A 23,299-nucleotide genomic window follows, 5' to 3' on the forward strand; every position below is an offset into this window, starting at 1 on the left:
ATGATCCGGCAGGGTATGTGTTTGCCAAGTTGTTCTAACTGATCAGCAGAAGGTAGAATCCCAAAGACAGAACCAAATGCTGTTAGCAACTCCTTGGGATTTTGCTGGAAGTCGGGAGGTGTAAGTAGCAGCCATTAGGAATTTGTTTTGAGGAAAATTGTGCTTCGTAATTTTCCTGATGACAAATCTTTCTTATGTTGTCTTGGATCTAAATATCCGCCCCCCCCCAAAATAACAAACCCCCTCAGTTCTATGTTCTCATTTTTAAGCTGAACCTAACTGCAAAATGGTAGTTGCCTCTAATACAATGTTTTTCTTTGACCTTTAGTAACATTTTAGACTTTGTAACTTGTTTCTACATGGATACCTTACGCATTTCGGAAGTTTATAAAGATATGACTGCTACTTAATTTGTTAGAAAGTTCCATGAGGTTGAGTGTTTGGCTACTAAATACCTCTTGCTTTCTAGACCACATACATACCAATGATACTGGGAGGACTTTTTCTTGCTTTTGTCCTGCTTTAAAGCATGAAAAGCTATGCATCTCAGCCAAGCGTTTGTCTTGCAGCCTCCTGCAACCCTTAAAAGGGCTTTGACATTAATAGGGCTACGTTGTAATAGAAGTGCTTGATAAAATTCTTTCCTATTATGCTCTCTTGTGGTTTAACCTGGCTGGCAGCTGAACACCACACAGCAGTTTGCTCACCCCTCCTCTCCCAGGTGGGATAGGGGAGAGAATAGAAAAAACAAAAAATTCATGGGTTGAGATAGACAGTTTAATAGGACAGAAAAGGAAGGGAAAATAATAATAATAATGATAAAAGGTTGTACAAAACAAGTGATGTACAATGCGATTGCTGACCACCTGCCGACTGATGTCCAGCCAGTTCCTGAGCAGCAGCCCTCCCCCGGCCAACCCCTCAGTTTATATACTGAGCGTGATGTCCTATGGTATGGAATATCCCTCTGGGCCGGCCTGGGTCAGCTGTCCTGGCTGTGTCCCCTCCAGCTTCCCGTGCACACCCAGCCTCCTTGCTCGCCGGCCAGAGCACGGAAAGCTGAAAAGTCCTTGACTGCTTAGTAACAACTGAAAAATCAGCATCTTATCAAAAAGGCAAAATGCAGCACTATGCCAGCTACTAGGAAGAAAATTAACTCTATCCCAGCCAAACCCAGGGCTTCTGTTCAAAGCAGAGTCTCTGAATAAAAGCTTGATGTTGTGATACACAACAGAATACCTGAATGTTTGGTCCTCAGGAAAGAAGCTGTGGCTTTTAGTATCTTATTTGTGTTTTATAACTAGTTTACTTGATATTTCATAAACTAATTTTTGCTCTTTTTATTCCTAGGAACTGCTCCAAATGCTCTGAGACAACCATACCTCTGGCTGACCATGATTTTATCAGTTGCTATTTGCTTACTTCCTGTATTGGCACAGCGTTTCTTATCAATGACAATTTGGCCTTCAGCAAGTGATAGAGTGAGTAAAGTCTTACTACTTCAGTTAATTTGTCATGTATTTACTTACAAGAGTCAGTATTGGTGCTAATATTGGCGATAAATAAGTGACTGTGCCCTAGAGAGAGAGAGAAGTACACGGGACTGGAGCGCAGGTCCCATGGCCAGGGAGGGTGGCAGCAGGACTTTCCGAAGGCCAGACCGAGCCTTCTACCTGGCTGACAGCTGGTGCTATGGCATCTTGCCGTCCAAAGCGGAGTGTTCTTATTTCCCAGTATCTTCCTTGTGTGCTTCTGTGTGGTGCAGAGGTACATGCACAAGCTCAGCACGCAATTCAGTGTGGGCTAATTCATCGTTTCTCTTGGCTGAGCGCTTGACTTCAGAAACCACAGAAACCTACTTTGAAGCCACTAGTGGTCTGACTTTTGTTTTTATTCGGGCTGTGTTGGAGTTCCATTATTATGTGTCAGAGTATAGCGGAGAGTTTTTGCTTCTGTTTTGCCTTGAGCTGGCAAAAGATACTGAAGAAGTGTCAGCATGAGAACAGAGGAATAGCTTTCAATTACATACCTTCAGCCCACTTCAGTGAAAGACATTTAAAGATAATGCAAATAATAAAGTTCAAAATAATACAGTAAGTCTTCCTGAAATGGTGATGTATTACTGCATATATTCTTGTATCTAACAAAACCAAATTTAAACAAGAGAACCCTCCTGGTAAGCAGTTTAAGGATATAAAAAAGTATTGGGTTATTTTTCCAGACAGTAAATGCAAGCAAGCTGTTTTCCCTTGTAATCCATGAACTAATCTGTCTTTGCATGCATGAAGATTCAGAAGAACCGCAAGAAATACATGGCAGAAGAACAACAGTGGAAGCGAAGGCAGAGTGCTTTTCGACGAGGGATATCTGGCCGTCGTTCTGCTTATGCTTTCTCCCATCAGCGGGGATATGCTGATCTTATCGCTTCGGGTCGCAGCATACGGAAAAAACGGGCTCCTTTAGATGCAGTCCTAGGCAACAGTGTGACGGAAGTCAAAGATGCTCATGAAACAAGCTGATTTATTGCATTTTGGGGATAAGTTTTTTATCCCAATGACTGCACCAAAAAAATATTTTTTTTTAAACAAACTCGGGATTGTTTTTTAACCAAATGACATAAGGATATGAAGATTTTTATGTTTTATCACAGAATTTCCTGGTTTTGGACTACTGGAAACATAGAAAGGCCAAGAGTTCTCTACAGAGCTACCAATCCTGTGCAACTGATTTCTGTTTAATGTGAAAGTGAAGGATATGTGTGCTAGAGTATGAAAATCCAGCATTGTAATTTTATTTTTTTAAGTGATGTCTGGAATTGCAAACTTTTTTCACATTTTAATAATAAGTTGGTGTAAAACTGCAGCTACATTTCATATTTTGTCTTTGAAAGCAAACTCCTAAGTATCAGTTACCTTATGTGCGCCAGTCGTAATGGCCTATCAGATGATCAGTCTTTTGAGGGCCCTAGATATTCTTACCTGAGCTTGTACAGCTGAGATTAAGATATATCCGGTGATAAACTTTAGTCAGCGTCAGGCTTTGTTAGGAACTCTGGCATTTATAGGTGTGGTTTCTGTTCCTTTCTTCAACAGTTGACTACAGCTTGCTGCACTAAATTGAGAGAGACCATTCTTTGCATCTTGTTTAGTATGAGTGTTACGCCATTATTCCTTTCATAGCCAAGTCCTTGAATTCCCATGGAATGAAGGGATCCGAGTCAATCCAGTTAATGGAGGGTTTTTTTCTCACTTGCTCTTTGTTTCTCTGCCTTTCTCTCTTTCCAACTCTGGAATACGTTCCTGTATTTATGAGCAGATATATCTAATGTCTGGAAAGCTCCCTTTGTTCAAAAGGCAAAAGTTTGTTCTTTTCCATTTTAGAGTCAGTAATGGATAACTAGAAAACAGTCGCTTTTAGATGGAATGTATTTCACTTGCTAGCGAGTCAATTCTTACAGTGTAAAAAGTGGTTTTTATGAAGTGTCTCTTTACATTTGCACATACTTTTACTCTTTTGAGTATGAATGTTTCACTTTTATCTACTTCAGACTCCCAGACTAACGATTACTGAAATGGTTTTATAGTAAAAATCATTATATAGCTCGTTTAATGGAATGTCCATTTCAAAAATTTAATGCAAATAAATATCCTAAAGCTTACAGCTTCTTTTCTAATAAGTATATGGGTAAGAATAGAAGTGTGAGAGGAGTTTCAGTGGGAAATGGAGATAACTAATCTCTGATTGAGACAGATGGGGTTGGTCTTTAAAAAGGGAAAAAAACCCAAACCTCACCACGTGTTGGACTCTAAAACTGGGTGTAATATTAAAATATTAAATATGTAAATTGAGGTGGGTATACTCTATATATTTTATTTCTAATGAGACTTACCAAAGACAAACATTTGTCATTAGATAGTGATTGTTTGGCTTCAGCTGGTCACAGAAAGCAAAACTGCTTTAGTCAAGGTTTGGTCGTTTGAAGGGTGACCAAAAAAGTTAAGAAAAAGTAGATGAGAAGGGACCTTGAAAGCTAATAGGTTTTGAGCCTGCTGAAGTGTTCTTCCCCTAATGAGGAAGCGGTCTTGCTGTTAGTACCAAGGCAGGCAATAGCAGAGTTCACTCCATTGTGCTAGAGTCTGTTTTATCAATGTAGTTTTATTACTTGGACAAAACGACAGCGTAGGCAATACAGAACCATGAACGCCAACTGAATTTTGGACCACGCTTTCCAATCTCAAACTGAGGAGAAGTTGAAAGGAAGATTTTAAGTTTCTAAGTAAAAACGTGGGCGAGGCTTTTCTTATAATCTCTCTACCACTGTGCGACTTCAGTCACTTGTCTAAGTTAGGGCTCCATTCTACTTCTCGCTCCTCTGCCTGGCGTTACGCCGCCTTCCTCTCCCTGCTGCTGGAGGAAGGTCTGTTCTTGCAGCCACATGCCCCAGAGCCGCCAGCAGCAGGCAGGAAGGTGGCGGAGGGCGTTCACGGAGCCCGAAAGGCTTTGGGAACCGCTCGCGGCCCCTGCCCGAGCACACGGAGGCCCCCTGTTCTGGGTGGCCAGCAGTCCAACGGCCGCGTCCCAGCGCGCTCGCGGGCGGAAGCCAAGGCCTGAACGGAGGTTTAATGGAAGGACAGAGATGGGATTAAACGCAACATCGCGCTGGAACGTCTGCAGGGGTATTCCTGTAATAATTATAGTCTCCTGCGTCGCCAAAGGCAAGGTGAGGACGTTACCGGGGAAGAACGGGCAGCAGTGAAAAAGAAAGGCCCTGGCACCGGGGGAAGAGCGCGGCCTGTGCCGCCAGACGGGAGAGGCCGCGCCACGCGTGACCCTTCCCCTCGGCATCGCCTGGAGCGGAGACCCTGTGGGTGGCGGCTCGGCGGGGCGCCGAGGGAGGCGGGCGGGGGCCTTCCGCCTTCGCCCCGCCTCGGGCACCTGACGGGGCTGGCGCGCCCGCATTGCGCAATCGCTGCGTCCCGTACACGTCACACCGGGGGCGGGGCGGCTGATGCAAGGCGGCGGCGGGTTGGCTCAGGACGGCGGCAGCGCGGTGACCGCACTTCCGGCGGGCCGCGGCGGCAGTGCGGGACGCGGACATGGCGGGAGAGGTTCTGGGGAGGACGGCGGCGCTCGTCCTGGGTGAGGCCCGCGGCGGCGGCGGGCTCCCTCTGCGGCGCCCCGCCTCGGCCGCGCCCCGGCGGCGCGGCGCTTTCCGGCGCGCCGCGTGTTGGGCCCCGCGCACCCCGCCGCAAGGAGAAGATGGCGGCAGCGGCGGGCGGCCGAAGGGGGAGGGTGCTCGCCCTGGGGGCTCGGGCGTCAGAGCGGGAAGGACAGTAGCCTTGGGGGTCGGGGGAGCCGGGCGGTGGCTCGCGTCAGCCGCGCGGGGCGGGCGGAGGGATCGCGGCAGCGCTGGCGGGGGGAGCGGGGTGAGGGGCCGGCGGCCGGGCGCAGGCTTGGCCCGCCCTGCTGCCCGCCGGCGGAGCGCGTTCGCGGGGGCGGGCGGGGAGCGGCGGCAGCGCTTGGAGGGCTTGGGGCGCAGGGGCCTTCTGCTCGGGCCTTGGCGTCTGTCCCGGCGCCCGCAAACCCAGGAAGCGTTTTCGGTGCTTTTAGCGAGTCGTTCCTTTCCCGTTCCTGCTGTACAGCCGGTGACTTCAAGAGCTCGGTATCCTGGGAGTCCTTAATGGTTTAGCATAATGCACTGACGGCATGGATTGATTTTTAGAATGGAGAACATTAAATAACTCTTACCCTGCCTGACCAACTGCTTGTTTTTGAAGGTTTATCGCTGCTGATAACTGTGAAGATTTGATATCCTTGTGTGTGTCCAGTTTCTTCCTGACCACTTCCATAGCTGATAATTTTTAATTTGTGTTGTAATTGCCTGTATTTGTCATGTATTGCAGAAGAGCTGTACGTTTCTGAACGGGAGGGCAATGATTCCACTGGTGATGGGACACAAAAGAAACCATTCAAGACTGTTCTAAAGGTAACTGGAAAAGACCTGCTGTTTGTGTTGAAGAGCATGAACTGCGCATTAGATCAAGTGGTTGGCCTTGTACTTCTAAATGTAAATTTCATTTTTGCAACTCTAACCAGAAGGTTCAGAAGTAGGAACTCTGCTCAGTCTCTTTAAAGATAATTTTAGCTTACTTGCAGTGCTGTTGATTCTGTTATTTTCTCCCGCTTCTTAGGCTTTGATGACAGCAGGAAAGGAACCGTTTCCTACTATTTATGTGGATTCACAAAAAGAAAACGAGGTGCTGTAGCATTAGAGCTCCCTAGTAGAAATTATTTTAATGCCCCTTTGTGTGAAGGGACACAAATGTAATCTTTTATGTTTTGCTCTCTCCTTGGATTGATTTAGAGATGGGCCATTATTTCAAAGTCACAGATGAAAAATGTCAAAAAACTGTGGTACAGGGAACAAATGAAGAATGAAGCTAAGGAAAAGAAGGAGGTAGGTTGCAGGTGATGCCAGGTTGGAAGACACATTCATCTTTTCCAAAAATATTAAACAGCGTTGTTGTCATTCCCACCCCTCTAAAAAAGCTTCAGTTTGTTCTTCATCTATGTCATCGTTGCACACATACGTTATTTATAACTTGCCTGTGTTTAAATTAGGACAAGCAAATGGCTGAAGCTGGGTGAGTTGTGAATAATTGCAATCTATTGCCTTAGACTTTCCAGAAAAAAATGAGAAATGCATCTGTGCATTGTTTCTTATCCTGGTCTTGAATTAGGGCAGGTTTAGGCCCCAGAGTAACATCAAGGCTTTTTATGATGTCTCTGTAAGTGTACATTATAGTCTACAGTAATTGTAAAGTGTGGGAATCTTACAAAGCCTGGTTACAGCTATTTAATACATTTTATTTTTTTTTAAAACCAGGCAGAAGATCTCTTGAGAAGAGAGAAGAACCTGGAGGAAGCTAAGAAGGTTGTTATCAAGAATGATCCTAGTCTTCCACAGCCAAAATGTGTGAGTAAGATCCAGTGCGCTTGATACATGGCCTGTGTTATGGTGTCTCTTCTGCACAAAGATTGAGTTTGTCTCTGCTTTGTGGCTCTGGCAGCTGTTGAAGGCCACTGTCTTGTTACTGTCTGTAAAGGTAACTTTGCTTTTCTGATTATCTATGTGTTTTATTATATAGACTTTGGTCTTTCTCATGCACTTGATGGGTACCTGAACCTTCTTAGTTCACATATGTGACTTCTCTGTGTTTGTCTGCTGGTAGAGACCGTGTTTCTGTTTGATAAAGTTGATTAGTTTTGCTTTGATTATTGTAGTGGCAGAGGATGAGGAAACAGTGCTGGTTAGAAGATGTGATTTAAGTTATAGGGACGTGGGACGCAGTTTTTATTTGGCTGTTTGTAGAGTCCTGCTGGATTTGCTGATTTGGTGCCGTCCTTAGCTTAGTAAGCAGATGATATATGTGCTGCTCTGTGATGGGGTTTCGGATAGGCCCTGTGTAGAAGAGGTCTCTACATACCTGTGTAGAAGATGGTTTTGATTGGAGCCTGCACTCTCATGGCTGCCCTTTGAGAAAGGGGCAGCTGGGCTCTGCTGTGCTGAAATCACAGTCTCTTCTGGACTGGTACACTGTAGCCATCCTTACCTGCCTGAGGTGTGATCCAATTTGAAGGTGCCTGCTGGGTTAATTGTGCAGACTATAGCAGTGTCAGTACCTCAGGTACCTGTGTACATGTACCTATGTCATATCCAGGTCCTCTGCTTCTTTGACTGCTAACTGAACTCATCCATTGAATGTCTCTAGAAATTAACCCAGCGTGCCAGAAAATGTGTCAGGGGCATCCTTTCCAAGTCTTTTGGTGATTTAATGCACCTTGTATTTTCTGTAGCACCCGAGTACTCTAGTCTTACGGCATGAGCTGTTACGTGTTTTCGGTTCTCCTTTCAGTCAAATGCAAAGTGAGCTTCTTTAAAAGCTATTAGAGTCCCTAGTTTCCACATGGCAAAGCAAGCCCACTAAATAGAAAGGACTCAATATGAAGTCTGGAAATGCTGTCCCTGTCTGTCTGTCTGTCCCTACTGCCTGTCCTGGCTAAAATACTCTTTCTTTATTAAACAGTTGTTCAGTATTGACAGCTGTGCTTATGCCTTGGATGGAACTTGGCTTCAGGTGCTGCTGGGAGGAGCCGTTTTGGGGAGGGAGATGTCCCATGCACTTGCATTCTAAGTAATTATGTGGAAAATGCCATCTAAATGGTGAATCATTTCTCTATTTGATTGCTTTTATTCCCTGCTTTACAGGTAAAGATCGATGCTCTGGAGGCTTACAGAGGCCAGAGAGTGAAGATTTTTGGCTGGATTCACAGATTACGGAGGCAAGGTAAACCACAAGCATTTAGAAGTTACTGAGCCTGTGCAGAGAGATGGAACAAATACAGTAGCCTTCAAAATTTGGACACTTAAAATGAGTCGCACAGCACCTATTCCTAAATTTTTAAACTATCAACTAGATGTTCTCTTTGCTTTGTCACAGTGGGCACTACAACACTGAAAATTCTGCATGATGTGTGAGCATATAGACGTTTCTTAGTTAAAATCTTACAGGATTTTCAGTTTGGAGGCCAGTCCTGCAGAATTTCTTCAAAAGACTTGTTCTGAGTTTTTTTAATTCATCCTGCAAACTGAGGAGCTAACTAGCATCTACTGATAGTGAAACCAGCAAATTGGAATTTTGAAGTTATATAAAGTAGCATAACTTCTTTTAGAATAAGTTTAGCAAGTAATATTTGCTATCAAAATGATTGGTATTCTAGTTAGCAAGGTGGCTTTGGTCAGGGCGTTGAAGCGCACAGCAGAGTGATTGTGACTCCAAGCGTACATGCTCAGGTTATCACTAAAGTACTTGATGAATTGGTTGTGGGTCTGGATATCATGAGCAGTTTCTAGCAAATTATTTTTGTAATTTTATGCTTTTGTGGAGAGGTGGGTGACCAGGGTGACATGAATTTGTCCGTGTTGGGTGTACCTTGGGCCTGTGCATTCAGCATTTGTGCAAACAGACTTCTAGTCCCTTAGGGCATGGCAGCGCGATCCCAACCCTGTTGAGGTTGGAATGCTGCTCTTGATGTCTGTTGAAACTTATTTTAACTTGTTATACAAAATACAGCTCTGTGAAAGGCTTCTATAACTGTGCTAATGTTTCAGTGCTTACCTGGAACATCTTTGTTTTTTAAAGTGAAGAATGTGATCACAGTCCTTCTGTAATAATCTGCACATCAGTGATTAATGTCTTAGGAGTGGGTCTGTTCAAATGGATCGGTGAATAAAGCTGATGCGCTCTGGCTTTTTTTTTCTTGTTTTTTTAACTAGGAAAAAATTTGATGTTCATTGTTTTGAGAGATGGCACAGGTTTTCTTCAGTGTGTCCTTTCAGATGAACTGGTAAGCTGTAATGATTTAATTCTGTTCTGTCATTAAAAGTGTTCGTACCTCATCTGTTTTATGTAGACAATTGGAAGTTCTCCTGAGCCTACGACTAAGTTGTGTTATTGTTAAAGTGTATCTTCCACCACTAGAGGTTTTTTGTCAATGTGAGAACAGTTTAGAAGTGACTGTGAGTTTATCTTGTCTGTGACTCCAATAGAAGTCATAGGAAAACTGAAAATAAAATATTACCTTAACTATGCCTTTGTTTCTTCCTCTCTGTAGTGTCAGTGTTACAACGGGCTAATTCTCTCTACGGAGAGCAGTGTTGCAGTGTACGGTACACTGAACCTTGTTCCTGAAGGGAAGCAGGTATGAGATTGAGTGTCTTTGGGTTCTCCTCCTCTTTAACAGTTTATTGCTTTCCTGTGGATGGTTAAACAGAGGTGGAAATAATTACTATATTATTTCGGGGGGAATTTGGTTTAGAGAAGACAACAAACCTCCCAAAGCTGCTGCTGTCACCCACAGTTAAGTGTGTGACAGGTGATCTACATGACTGTTCTGCTTTTGCCTGAAACAATTTGCCACGTTAAGTCCCATAGATATTTCCTAGAATTTAACAGTGGAAAATTATGTTAAATAAATGACATAGCTTTGTTTTCCCTAAAAAGAGATTTATTCAGTTTTTATTTTGTGAGGCGAAGAATTTGGGATTAGCTCTCCTCACTACTGAGGTGGGTTTGTAGGCTCTTCACCATGTTCTATTTGTCCTCCAGCACTTGGCAGGTGTATGAACTAGGCAGTTGACTGTAACTTGTTTTGTGAAACTTTGTTTATAGTGGTAGTCTCAGATTTATGACTGGGCAGATGTGATTTTAGGTCTCAAAATATGATGCATCTTATGCCTTGTGCCCCTCTCATTCCAGTCTAGATCTAAACACTGTTACTGTGTGCAAAATTGTGTGAATCTGGAGTTAGGGCTAAAGCCCTGTTAAGCAATTGTGCATGAATGATGGCCCATAAAAAGGATTCAAACTGAAGGCAGGGGAGAAGCTTTTAGGAACCAGTATCTGTGACAGCAACTCAAATGGACGTGCAGGCCTTCATCAGGATACTTACTGAAAATTATTGTAAGACATCTGTCTTAGTTATTAAGAGGTGACTGAAAGACAAAAGTAAGTTGTGTCTGTGTTGCAAAACTTGTGATGCGAAAACGGCAAGCAAGCTCAGGCCACGTTTGTCCTATTTACATTTTAAGTAGTCCTTTTTTAAGACATGAGCTGTTGATAAGTGTTTACAATAATGTCCTGTTTTTCTGAAGGAGGAAGCAAAGCAGTAGTGCTGAGATTTAGAGGATATATGTATGTTTAATCTTCTAGTCTGTAAGCTTACCTCTTCCTTCAGATATATATTCAAAGTTGTCAAACTCTTGTAGTGAGAGTTGTTCTTTTGTGTGGCTTGGCAATCTGTAGTCTCCTGTCTGGTCTCTTGAGTAAGTGTATTAACTCTAGTAAGATAATAAGGAGAAGAAGTGTGTCTGGAAAAAAATAAATCACGTTTTGGAGTGTTATACTGCTTCAAACAGTGTTTCCAAGATGCGTTAGTATTTGAGCAAAGTAGTCCCTCACTGTGGCTGCCTATGGTGTATAAAATAAGGTCAAAATGTTAGCCTTTTGTGGTGCTTTGTAGATAATTCAATTTTCTTGTAAGCCATATACTGTTGGCCATTACTGGCATGTTTTGCAAATGAAATTTGCTTGGACTTCATTGTTCTAGTTGTCCCTGCCACTCGCATCCTACCCCCAAGAGATTGACCTGAGGTTAGAGAGCCAAGCTCAGTTAATTGTGAGTCCGTTCCCTGTTGTATTTGCCGATCAGAAGTTAGCAAGATTTCCTTTCCTTCATAGCTTGCACTGCTGGGAGTTCTAAAAATAAATGCAGCCAAACAGGGATCACTGGTTTAAACAACTTTTACACAGTTTGGTAATTGTAATTCATTCATACTATGTTACTGCTCATAATGTTTTGGACATTGAAAACACTTCAAGTTTTCATGTCTTATCACAAGGATACAATGCTTTTAGTGAACAAAACCCTCAGATTTGTAAAAACCTGTTGATTAGACTTTGAAAATCCGCATTTATACACTGAAAATACTGTGAATAAAAAAAATTAAATAAGTACCATTTTAGGGGACGGAAGCCTAGTGTGGCCCACACGGGGGAGCCGATGAGACCAGAACTGGTCTGCTCAGTAGTCCAGGCAGCCAGACAGGGCTGAGCCCTGGCGCCAGGACCTCTGCTTGCCATACAGCAGCAAACAGGACAGGGGAGATTAGCTAGTGTGAAACTTGCTGTTGTCACGCTATGGCGAGATGCTACCTAGTGCAGAAGGATTGTTCGCGTGTCTCTCAAAAGTACCCATAGTGAGCTAGCTCTTCCTCTGTTGTGATCCAAGCAACTTTTTCCAACTTCTTTCAAGTTTGCCCTCCAGTAGGAGAAGATGGCTCAAATAGTACAAAGAACAAAATACCTTGAATGTCGTACTGCAGTCTTGGGTCTGCATTTTCTTCTAATAGATGAGAGGACTCTTCAATCTGTGTGTATGCAGTGTTCCTAAGGAATACGGGAAGGTTCTTTGTGCCAGGGTGTTGTGTTGTAGCACCATACAAACTACTATGAAGAAGATTAACTCTATCCCAGCCAAAACTAGTACACAGTGTAAGTTACCACAGAATGGTTTTGGTTGGGAGGGACCTCTAAAGGGACCTCTTGTCCCCCCTCTTCTTGAAGATCTAATGAGAGGTCAGGCTGCCAAGGGTCTTTTCCAAATGTGTTTCTGAACGTCTCCAAGGATGGAGATTACTGTCTGGCTTGGTCTATGCTCTAGCATTTCAGCACCCTATGAAGAATTTGTTTTCTTAATAGCCAGTTGAAATCTCCCTTGCTGCAACTTGAGACATTTGTCCTTTTGCTGGATACAGCCAAAGAGGGTCTGGCTCCATCTTGTCTATAACCACCCATTAAATAGTTGAAGTCAGTAAGTCGTTTCCCACTGCTTAGCTTTCTGTTCCTCCAGCTGAATAAACCCAGCTGTCTCTGAGATATTATACTTAAACTGAATGCATCTGGTAGCTTATAATTATCTGACTGTAGCACTCGGTCCCGTTCATGTTAAGTCTGAGACTCATGGTGGGTTACAAATGGCACTTCCAAGTGTTGTATGACTGAGTTGCAAAGCAGTCACCTTGAAAACACTGCAATTGGGATTTTAACATCTTTTGTTTAAACTGGATTAACATCTCTGCCATGATGCCAGATGGTGACATCCAAGGGGCAAAAAGTGAACTTCTGAAATGCTTGTTTCTTTTCAAATTGGTAGGCTCCAGGAGGCCACGAGCTGAACTGTGATTACTGGGAGCTTATTGGTCTGGCCCCAGCCGGAGGGGCTGACAACCTACTCAATGAGGATTCGGAGGTTGATGTGCAACTTAACAACAGGCATATGATGATTCGAGGCGAGAATATGTCCAAAATCTTCAAGGTGCGCTCCATGGTAGTACAGGCCTTCAGGGATCATTTCTTTGCCAATGGATATTATGAAGTAAGTATATTTTCCCTTGTTAACAAATGACTACTTTAATGTCCTGACTTCATGGCTATCTTTTTTTCCTGGAAAAACTGTGTAGACTTTCTAATTGACCTGAAAGGGGCAAAAGAAAAGCTGTTTATTAGGAAACTATTATTTGATTGCTTTGATCTCAAAGGTGCGTAGACACTTCTGAGGTGCATGTTACAGCACGATTCACAAACAGCCTGCATACCACTTTTTAGGGTGCTGAAGGATATCGGGCTGAAGTACTTGTATGCATGCATACAAAAGCTTTGTAGGTGGTGTTCCGGAAGAGCGTGCCTTACATCACTGCTTTTATGTGTTGTCATTGTTGTCCTTAATTCTTCATCAGGTAATGACGGTCTTGTTCTTTAACAGGTCACACCACCAACTTTAGTCCAGACGCAGGTGGAAGGGGGCTCAACCCTATTCAAATTGGATTATTTTGGTGAAGAGGCATACTTAACACAATCGTCGCAGCTCTATCTGGAGACCTGCATTCCGGCGTTAGGAGATGTTTTCTGTGTTGCTCAGTCATACAGAGCTGAGCAATCCAGGACCCGCAGACACTTGGCAGAGTATGGAAATAGTATACTTTGCTATTTATGTATAAGTGAATTAATAAAGCAGGGGAGTAGAAGGCAGTTGGATGACATAATGCACAGTGAGCAGACAGCATCATGCTAATGCTGAAGGACTGAGCAAAAGTATATTTGGGGGGGTAATACCTTGTCTCAGTGAATGTCCAGGTAGTCATAATACCTTGACATTTAGTGAAGGAAGATCTGGGAGAAACAGAGCTGTTACGTTTTTAGGAAACTTTGACTTTTTAGAAAATACAGTTCGTATTGTTGTCTTCCTTATTTTTTTTTTTTACAGCTTAATTTCCTTTACAAGTGTAGAAGTGGGAGAAATGGAAAAGTGGACAAAAGTTTGTATTCTTGGGTTGTGGTTTTTTCTCATGCAAATTTTTTTCATAGCTCAAGATCTGTTGCTTGTATGTGGTTTTTTAATGACATGACTTTGTTTCAGATACACTCACATTGAAGCTGAATGTCCTTTTATAAGTTTTGAGGATTTATTGGACCGTCTGGAGAGCTTGGTTTGTGATGTAGTAGACAGAGTCTTGAAATCACCTGCATCAAGCTTACTGTATGACCTAAACCCGGTAGGTAGCAATGTGGAACAGTCATGAATTGCCAAGAAAATATGATCTTTAGCCTTTACCGATCAGCATCTTCATTTTGGGCAAGGCAGGGCATGGCAGTGAGCTCTGCTTGCTTACTACTATTAATAATAGGAAAAATACTAAATAACATCAAAAGAATTAAAATGCTGCAAGGCTGGTAATGACTCTTTGAGGAGCAGGGGACTGTGGGGGAAGAAGTTCCCTGCTAGCAAATTCCAGGAGCCAGCAGTGTGCTGGGATTTATTGCAATGTGTACTGTACCAGTGGAATAAAACCCTCTATCCCAGAGCTCGTAATATTGATCGGCTTGTACTTGCAGATTGAGCACAAGGGAGCAATGAAACAACTGGTGTTTTACTTTCCACTCTGGAATGTGGAGCTCTAAAGCTATTTTCATTTGTTAGAGACCCTTTGTCTTCTGTTGCCTTTGCAAAGAAGATGGCTTTAAGAGACTGCAAACTTTATCTCTAGCTTTTCTCTCAGAGCACATACTAACTCAGTCATCCCTGGTTTTTTTCACCTGTTTTCCTGATAAACACTGGGAGGTTTCATTTTAAATTTGGGCTGAGGGGGCAGGAGGTAGGAAATGGCAGAAGCACAACCACTTCACAAAGGCAGGTTCTGAAGCCATTCTGTGCACAGGGAAGCAAAAATGTTCCTTCGTGGCCTTGCATGTGGAACCTCTGCTAATGGCTCGGTTTGAAACACCTACATGTGCAATGAATTTGTACAGAAAAGAAAATGGCTTTGAAAATAATTCCTCTCTTTTCTCTCCTGCCATCTTTTTCAGCTGTTCTGTGAGCTTTACTGGGCTTAGAAGATGGTTGTGTTTCGTTCTAGCTTTTCCATACTGACTGTGCTTGATTTATTTATCAAGAAATAATTTGATGATGTATGAGCTGGAAAGAGTAGTGTGTATGCTTCAAGCCTGGATGTGGACTTGCTGATCAACCTAAAGAGTATTCTTCTTTAAAAATGGTACTCTTCCAACTGTCTTTGCCTACTCATATTTACAGGGCTTCAGGCCTCCTAAACGTCCTTTCCGACGAATGAACTATACTGAAGCCATTGAGTGGTTAAAGGAGCATGATGTGAAGAAGGAAGATGGCACTTACTATGAGTTTGGGGAAGTAAGTCTTTCCAAGGCTCTTCAGGAATTCAAACAAAATCCCACAGCCCTGCCCTAAGGGTGTATAAGACCCTTGAAGAACAGCCTGGTTGGACCACCATGTTATTGGGCTTACTGTTGCTGTGTGAATCTGTTGTGTTTTGTTTGCAGTGATATCGATGAGGAGTGAAATTCTAGTCCCACTTAAGTTAAAGAGAGTTTTGCTATGGACTTCAGTGAGGCCTGGATTTTTGTCAGACTGTGCTGGGAGGTGTATTAGTGTCATAGTGGGGAATGCAGGTGTGGGTTGGGTTTTCATGTAATGTCTTTGAACATTGGAATGAAAATCCATGTTGTCATCTGTCCGTCAGTTCCCCGTCTCACTCTTCCCCAACGTGTACAAGTAAATGATTTGAAGGAGCTCAAGAGGACTTGATGGTGTAGCTGTAGTCATCAAAGGCTTTAAGAGAGGAGAGATTTTTAGGAGGAGATGATTTAATCGTTTAACTTCAAAGTCTACACAGTGTATTCAGGGGGAACCTTGTCAGCTCAAGATCAGATATGTTGGGTTTTTTGCTGTTACTGTTTTTCCCATCTGTATCAAAGATGATAGAGATGAAGGGAGGGAAGGGCCTTCAATCTGCACTGAAAAAACAGTTCCGGAGAGAAGTAATGGTTCTTGCCTCCTCTCCCCTGTTGTGGGCCGACCTTTGCGTTGTGAGCTGCCCTTGCACAAGGCCTATGGTCCTTGCACTTTCCTTGCTGTGCGTGCTATAGTTGGCTCCCTCTGCCCCCTTCCACAGCAGTCAGTGCTGTAATGCAGTGTTCAGTCAGATTAAAACAACTACCAGGTGTGGCTGCTTTTTCCTGCTAAAGAAGAAAAATCTAATCTTCTGACTTTAACTCAGAATGTAAGAAAAGCGTGATACCATTGGCTGAATAAAAGTTCAAATTAAACCTTTTAAGGATAGACAGACTTTTTTGACTAAAAGTGTGTTTAACAAGCCATGATCACGTCATCACTGATGTTCCCTATCTGTCATTGTAACTGTGGTGTCATCCTTCTCCGCAGTTTTTAAACCATAAAACTGCTGAATTGATCAAAATGAAAATTCTGCTAGCTGTTTCACGATTTATCAAATTTCAGTCAGAAAATTTTGATAAAAAACAACCTCATCTATCTAACTGATCAGTTCAGGTTTTTGAAAAATAGCCTATATACATAACAAGGAAACACTTAAACTTTCTAGTCTTAAGGCTTGTGGAAAGTGGTGTTGGGAAGGAAGGTGGCTGACACTGAAGGCTTTTCAGTGTTTACTGGATGTTTGGAAAGTCTGCATTTCAGGTTAGGTTTTCCTCATTTTTCTGTATGAAACATTGGGGAAACTTGGGTTTTAATTGAACAGATTCCCCTCCACACACACCCCCCCCCCCCCGACATATGTTTTTATAACTAAATACAGTTCGAAGATAAGTTTTAAAAATTTAGGTACATGAGGACAAATGTGTGGATACGTGTGGTCTGAAACTGTCTTTGTTTCATGCCTGATACATGTGGAACTCAAGGTATTGGAGTGGTTTTGATTTTAAATACTAATAAAGCCTTCTTTAACCTTAGGATATTCCTGAAGCTCCTGAGAGATTGATGACAGACACCATTAATGAGCCAATCTTGTTGTGCCGATTTCCTGCAGAGATAAAGTCTTTCTATATGCAGCGCTGTCATGACGATTCCCGGCTTACTGAATCCGTAAGTTGGTATTTTACATAGCGTTGCAGGCTTCTAAATAGAGTAGGGAATGTCAGTGTGAGTGAGTGTAAAATGAATGAGTTCCACAGGAAACTCTTGGAGAATTCTTACCAGATTTTGGTTTGATTGTCTCTTGACATGGCTTGTTGATCCAATAGAAATAAATGAAGCAATTCTGAAGTGCTAATAAAATGTCAGTAGATCATAGTGAGCATGCTCTACACTGACCTCAGGTAAGGGCCAGTCTAATGACAATACTTCTGTCACTTCTTGGAGACTGTGCTGTTGAAATGCCAGCTGTCTGGCAGCCAAGAAGAGTGGTGGCTGTTAGGAATGCTGCTGGGTTTGTGGTGTGGTTTTGGGAGGGTGGTTTGGTGGGGGTTTTTGTGGTTGTTCGCTGGTTGGTTGTTCTTTGGGTGTTTTTTTTACAGTTCAGTGTGGTATTGGAGATTAAGTTAGAGAACCTAGTCAGTGAGTTTATTCCATCTATAAATTGGGTCTGGAAGGAATTGCCTTCCTGTCACGGAGAATTAAAATTACATGGTAAAATGTGTTATGGAAATAGTGTTTTAAGTTTGGGCTATTTTTCCTACCCATTTTGCAGGCATCTTAACTGTAGTGGTTTGATCTCATGTTGTGTATTGTAGGTTGATGTGTTGATGCCTAATGTTGGTGAAATTGTTGGAGGCTCTATGCGTATCTGGGACAGTGAGGAGCTACTTGAAGGCTACAAGAGGGAGAGCATCGATCCCACACCGTACTACTGGTATACTGATCAGGTTGGTAAAACAGTTTAGATGTGCTGCTCTTCAGATATGATATTTGATTTTTTTCTTAAAACTGCTCTTAAGATGATGCAGTCTAAATTGGGAACATATTTTTGGTGGCCCAGTGTAGGTAATCATTTAACTGTTGGCAAAATGCAATGGGTAACTGTTTCCATTCTGTTAAAACTGCTGTTTGCTGCAGTTGCATGCTGCACTTAGCAGATCACCTTCATTAGACTGGTCTGTGTGGGTGTATTCCTCTTGTAATGTCTTCTGCAGTGTTTGATGTTAGGTAAAGAGAGGTTGATGTTCACAGACTTGAATGGCTGAGCCCTAGATAGTGTAAGGGGAGGAGAAAAGGAGGCAGTTGAAAAAGAATTGTTAAGGCTTTCTTTTTCACCCTCCTTTTTCCTGTTCTTGTCCCTACACTGCCCCAGGAAACTCAGGACAACTGAGCACAAATATCTTGCCTGCAAAGAGTATAGTCATTTTCCTCATAATTCAGAAAATAATCTTGGAAGGGTTTGTTTCAATTATAGTACAAATAACAATAAAATGTTTAATATTTACTCTCTGATTTTAATTTCACAGAGAAAATATGGTACATGCCCTCATGGTGGATATGGTTTGGGATTAGAACGGTTCCTAACCTGGATTCTGAATAGGCACCATATCAGAGATGTCTGTCTCTATCCACGCTTTCTCCAGCGCTGCAAACCTTAGCTGTCTCATAAACTCCTAGAAAACTGAGCAACGGATGCTTGGAAAAGAATGATACACTCTCCTGTACTAGAGCCTGTCTGAGAATAAGACTTACTGCAACCTGTTGTTCATACAATTTAGGGTGTGAAAAGGAAAATAAACAAAACCCTTTTTTAAAGGAAAATGTTACTATTAACTGGAAGAAGCTGTAGAAAAAACTGTTAGGTGCATTTATGCTGTCAAGTCATCATAAAACAAAGATCCTGATAAGGTGTCATTTAAAAAACAAGGTATGGTTCTGCTTTTAATTTCTGTGACTTAAAAGCAACTATGCTGGGCATTTGATTTTTTTTTTTTTAATTTGCCTAATTTCAATCTGTTTTGTGGTTTCTTGTTGGAGAAATCAGGAGTTCAAGCTCCTGAAATTCCCACATACAGACCTCTGAGAATGGTATGAAGAGAAATCATCTAAATAGCTCAACAAAGTATAAAAATGGGAATAACTATATTAAGCACTGCACTTTTTTAGCTCCTACTGTTTTTAATGGAAGTTCTGTTTGAGTTGATTCAGTAGCAAGGTATGTGGTATTGAGCACAATTCCTCTGTGAGAGGCGTGGCTGGTGGTTTTTTTTTCCTCCCAGATTATTTATTGGCTAGAAATGATGAGGCTGATGGTGAGGTACACTTTGCTACTGTTTCCTGATCCCTGTGGATGAAGTGATGTAGTGGGACCATGCACACCCAACCTACGCTCTATTACAGTAGGAGAGGACGTGTTCTTAGAGCGCTGTCTGTTAGTTCCTGGACACTGGGACATTTGTGGTGCCTTCCAAATGTAGATTCTGCCATCTGTTTCAAACCAGAAATGACTGATTGAAGACCCAAAGGAACTGGTAACTTCGAAATACAGTTGGATTTCAGCATTGTATGCTGACTGAATTGCTGTCCCCTCTAGAAGAGTTGTAGTTCAAGCAGTGCTTTCCCACATCATGCTGAAGTATGTTTTCATAGTAGAGCAGTTCCACGTTTCTTGGCTGGCTCCATGTTCTCTTGTGCATCTGAGCAGATACTCTGGCTGTAATCAAGTTATCAAATAGGTTTAATTAAATATTTAAATGTTGAGTCATCTATGCTTTTTAGTCATAAATCACTTCCTTTTACTAGAGAGAAAAAAACTTGGTAGGTCCATCATTTGCTACCTGCTCTGGATTTGCCATTCGTAGAATTGTTGAGCTGTGTGCTATCCATATTTTTGTGATAAATGACTGGTTTTCTCCATTTTGCATGCTACATATATAAACTGGTGTAAATCGGCAACCAATAAATTATGGCAACATAAGTTGGTGGGCAAGACAGTAGTTCTTGACCTGTAATGTCCGTTTCTTTCCTTTCACTTAGTCCGCATAGCTTTCTTACTTAATAGAGTCTGTCCTGGCACAGACAGTATCTATGTGGGCAAAAGCACAGGAAAAGTGAATTTTCAAGTGCAGTAAACATGTAGTCCAAAACATGGAACTACTTTTTTCTTTCTCAACTAAATCCCAGTTAATTAGCTTAAAGGCTTGAATTTTTATAATTTGGGTAGACCGCCTCAGCTACCCAGTTGAAACATCCTAGAGAGAACAAATGAGAGCAAATGTGGTGCTGAATAATTGGTTGCCAAGGCAGCAGCTCCACGGAGAGCAGCCGTGACTTGGGGCTGCCCGAAGCGAGGCCGGGTTTGTAAGCAGAGCTAATACCTGCCTTGCCTGCTGATACAGTTGGAAGAAGCGAGGCTATTTCCAGAGCTCCTAAACATCTGGATTTAGTGTCTTGGGGTTTGTTGGGGATTGCTGTGGCATTGCTGTGTGACCTGAGGGGTGCCCCTTGGAAGCAGGGGGGGGGCGCGGATAGAGGCTGCATGAGCATGAATGTGAAAGATGCTCTAAGAAATTAGCATTGCTAGGATGGTTTTCTTTCTTATCCACCCCTCTTTGAACTCACCCATTTTCCCAGTCTTTTTGTAGCCATGGTAGAAGAAAACCTTGCGCAGTGACGTGCCTCAGCTCTCCCATTTGCCCTGCTCCATTTTTGATGGGTTCTTTTTCTGAATGTAGAACTTAAAAGTTTCTTTTAAATACCTGCAGTAGTAAACCATAAATTTCCTGTGGTTTGGGGTATTGTTGCATGTGTTAAATACATAAGCTAAAGGAAGAGGAGAAAAATTAACAAGCTTGACTGCAACAAAATGCTAGCCATTTCTTCCTTCTTACATGACAACTTACTAATGGCAAGCTACAGGAAAAAACTGCTGCAGTCCAAAAGTTGAATATGGTACTAAATAGTAATCACACCCCTTGGACTTTTGTGTGATTCTTTTTGGTTGTTACTGTTTTAGGGAGGTGGTGGTGGGGAGTTTAGGGGGAAGGGAGCTCAGGAGGCTTCTGTAATTCAGACTACTTGGGAATTCATGAGCATATGAAGACTTTTTATAAAAAAATTCCCTTCAAATGCCTGAAGTGATGGGAAGGGACAAGGAAGGTTGGGAAAAGATACTACTAGAAAAAACATCACTTGTTGGCAGTCAGTTTTCTGTCCTTAAAACTGGCAGGGCTGAGCTGCTTTGTAAAGGTTAAAAGCCTCTATATCAGGGGAGCTACTAGAGGAAGGTCTGAGGACTTAAGAGGTGCTCATGGAAGAGGCAGATCAGATAAGGAGCTTAAAAGGTGACTGGGATGCAAGATGCTGTCGACTCAAATGAAGACTGCTGTGCAGTTCCGTAATCGGCTCGTGGAGCAGAGGTGGTGCTGAGCAAACCAGCTGTGTGGGAAGGATCCCTGAAGTAAGCAAAAGCCAGTGCAAAGCTGCAGTGGAGTCATAAGGAGTAATTCCCTGGAGGCAGCCACAGAAACCTAGCCAACAGGAATGGGGTAATGTTGAATGTTTCTTTAAACCTTCACTATGTTACATAGGATTGGTGTAGTTCCTGATCTGTCATCAAGGAACTACAATTCAGTTTTTTGATAATTAAGAGGAAAAAAAAAATAGTTTTAGAGATTGAAAAATTATAAATGTATCTTGGTTTTATTTTTATTTTGCATCACTTGTGATTTTGCGTAGTGTCTTTTTATTGTGTTCTTACAAAATTTGGTGAGTTTGATTGTGTCTCTAGTGATTTAAAACTGATGATGATCCCAGGTGTTTCTGGCAGCTATCCAGAAATCTCACTTCCAAGCTCTCTGGCAGTAAAGCTTTTTGATTGTAAGTTCTTGTTCAGGGCTGATTTAATTATGTTTGCTGCTTCATATGTTCTTTAGGCTAGCAGTGTTTCCAGGTCCTTCCCATCTGAGTTCAATGTTTAAGTCCTTACTAATGTGAGTACTTTGTATATGTGGGCAATACTGGTCAGATACTGGGGGAAGCAAAGCAGCTCACTGGTCTCAGCAGCTCGTAGGACTCGAGGGGCTAGAGGGAGCAGCTGTTTCCTCTGGGCTCCATTGCAGATTCCTGCGCAGCTTCCATCCCTTGCAAACTGTGATCGTTAATAATAGCTCTCAGAAAGGCACTGCAGCTGCTTGAAATACAAGAATACTTGGTTTGATTTTTATTAGAAAGCAAAAATGGATCTGCAAAAGAGGAGAAAATGTGCAATCAGAACTTGGATTTCTCCTCATCCTCACTTTGCTTTTCTGTCAAGGTGTGTCCACACAGTCAGACTGGTAATTGGTAAACTGGGCTGCCAGTAACTGGCTTCTTGTAACTGGCAGCTTTGAGGTCACTGTCCTGTAGCTTTGTTTGGATTACATGTCCTTTACATGCATTATTTTACATTTATCTATATTGCAACTTACCTGGGCACCCTTAAGGACCTTTTAGAGTTCCTTGCCAGCAGTGTGGCACTATCCCAGAGTGCCCAGCATCCTTTACAGCCTTGGGATTTCTCCTTTTCCTGGGACCGCAACAGCTGGCACTCGCTGGTGGGGCGAGAAGTGTGGCGCTGCCAGGCCATGGGCAGCGAGAGCTGGGTCTGCCTTTGACCCCTCCCAGCTTCCATACGCTGCCCACAGAGCGACTGAAACTGCTGCTGGGAAGACGTGGGATGCAAATCAAACGTTCGTGCGCAGGATAACTGTTCTGGTATTTGTTTCTGCATCTTTCTACCAGGAATGGAGGTTACCAGGCAAGATCTGTACTCCTGCACCAGTGTGTCTGACGAGCCAGGAGCCCGAAGTCGGCCCTGCCCTGGTGCGGGGCTGCACCGCTGCAGTCTGTTCTGTGCGCTGCCCTTAGTACTTGTTCCACCTGAGCTGGAGCTCCTCCCCACCGTCCTGCTGCTCCAGCACAGCGCTGCTGTCTAAACCTGTAACGTGGGAAAGACAGGCAAGCACTGTGGCGTTAGGGCCAGCAGCGAGAGCCCCGGAGCCCACGCAGCAAGTCAGCAGCAGGGCTGGCAGTGCCTCACGTCCAACCCCCCCGGCCCACCAAACAGCCACCTTTGATTCCTCGCATCTGCAAGCCACGCTGGGCTGTGACTGTGGCCGTGACAGAGAAGCGCAGCTGGGGCTGTGGCGGTATGCAGAGGTGCTGCTGGGCATAAATCCCGGCCTGCGGGTGTCTGCCACGCTGTTCCAGCACACGAAGGCAGTCTCGTTGATGGTGCACGCCGTAAACACAGTGCGCATCCCTGTGTGTGAGCTGCAGCCCTGTTGCAAAGCTTTCCCGCTGTGCCCTGGCAGGCCCAGAATTTGAGCTTTGACCAGCCTGTGCTTTTTTAGCTTCGAAAAATTAAGATAGCGGG

The 23,299-nt window shown here is 43.1% G+C and overlaps 1 protein-coding gene across 1 annotated transcript; it reads left to right on the forward strand.

Annotated features, from left to right (window-relative positions):
* Nucleotides 1-5,044: 5,044 nt before the first annotated feature.
* LOC309415640 (asparagine--tRNA ligase, cytoplasmic) lies at nucleotides 5,045-18,542 on the forward strand (the record flags this gene model as incomplete). The annotated part of the gene is made up of 15 exons (XM_082013232.1): nucleotides 5,045-5,139; nucleotides 5,904-5,986; nucleotides 6,192-6,257; nucleotides 6,365-6,457; nucleotides 6,887-6,976; nucleotides 8,270-8,348; nucleotides 9,338-9,408; nucleotides 9,676-9,762; nucleotides 12,775-12,996; nucleotides 13,384-13,583; nucleotides 14,038-14,173; nucleotides 15,211-15,324; nucleotides 16,921-17,052; nucleotides 17,700-17,831; nucleotides 18,411-18,542. Exons 1-15 carry the CDS (start codon nucleotides 5,097-5,099, stop codon nucleotides 18,540-18,542), a joined length of 1,680 nt encoding a protein of 559 aa, XP_081869358.1. The 5' UTR covers nucleotides 5,045-5,096.
* Between the last annotated feature and the right edge of the window lie 4,757 nt (nucleotides 18,543-23,299).

This window comes from Phaethon aethereus, assembly GCF_964289735.1.
Source record: "Phaethon aethereus genome assembly, chromosome: Z".
Lineage (NCBI taxonomy): Eukaryota > Metazoa > Chordata > Aves > Phaethontiformes > Phaethontidae > Phaethon > Phaethon aethereus.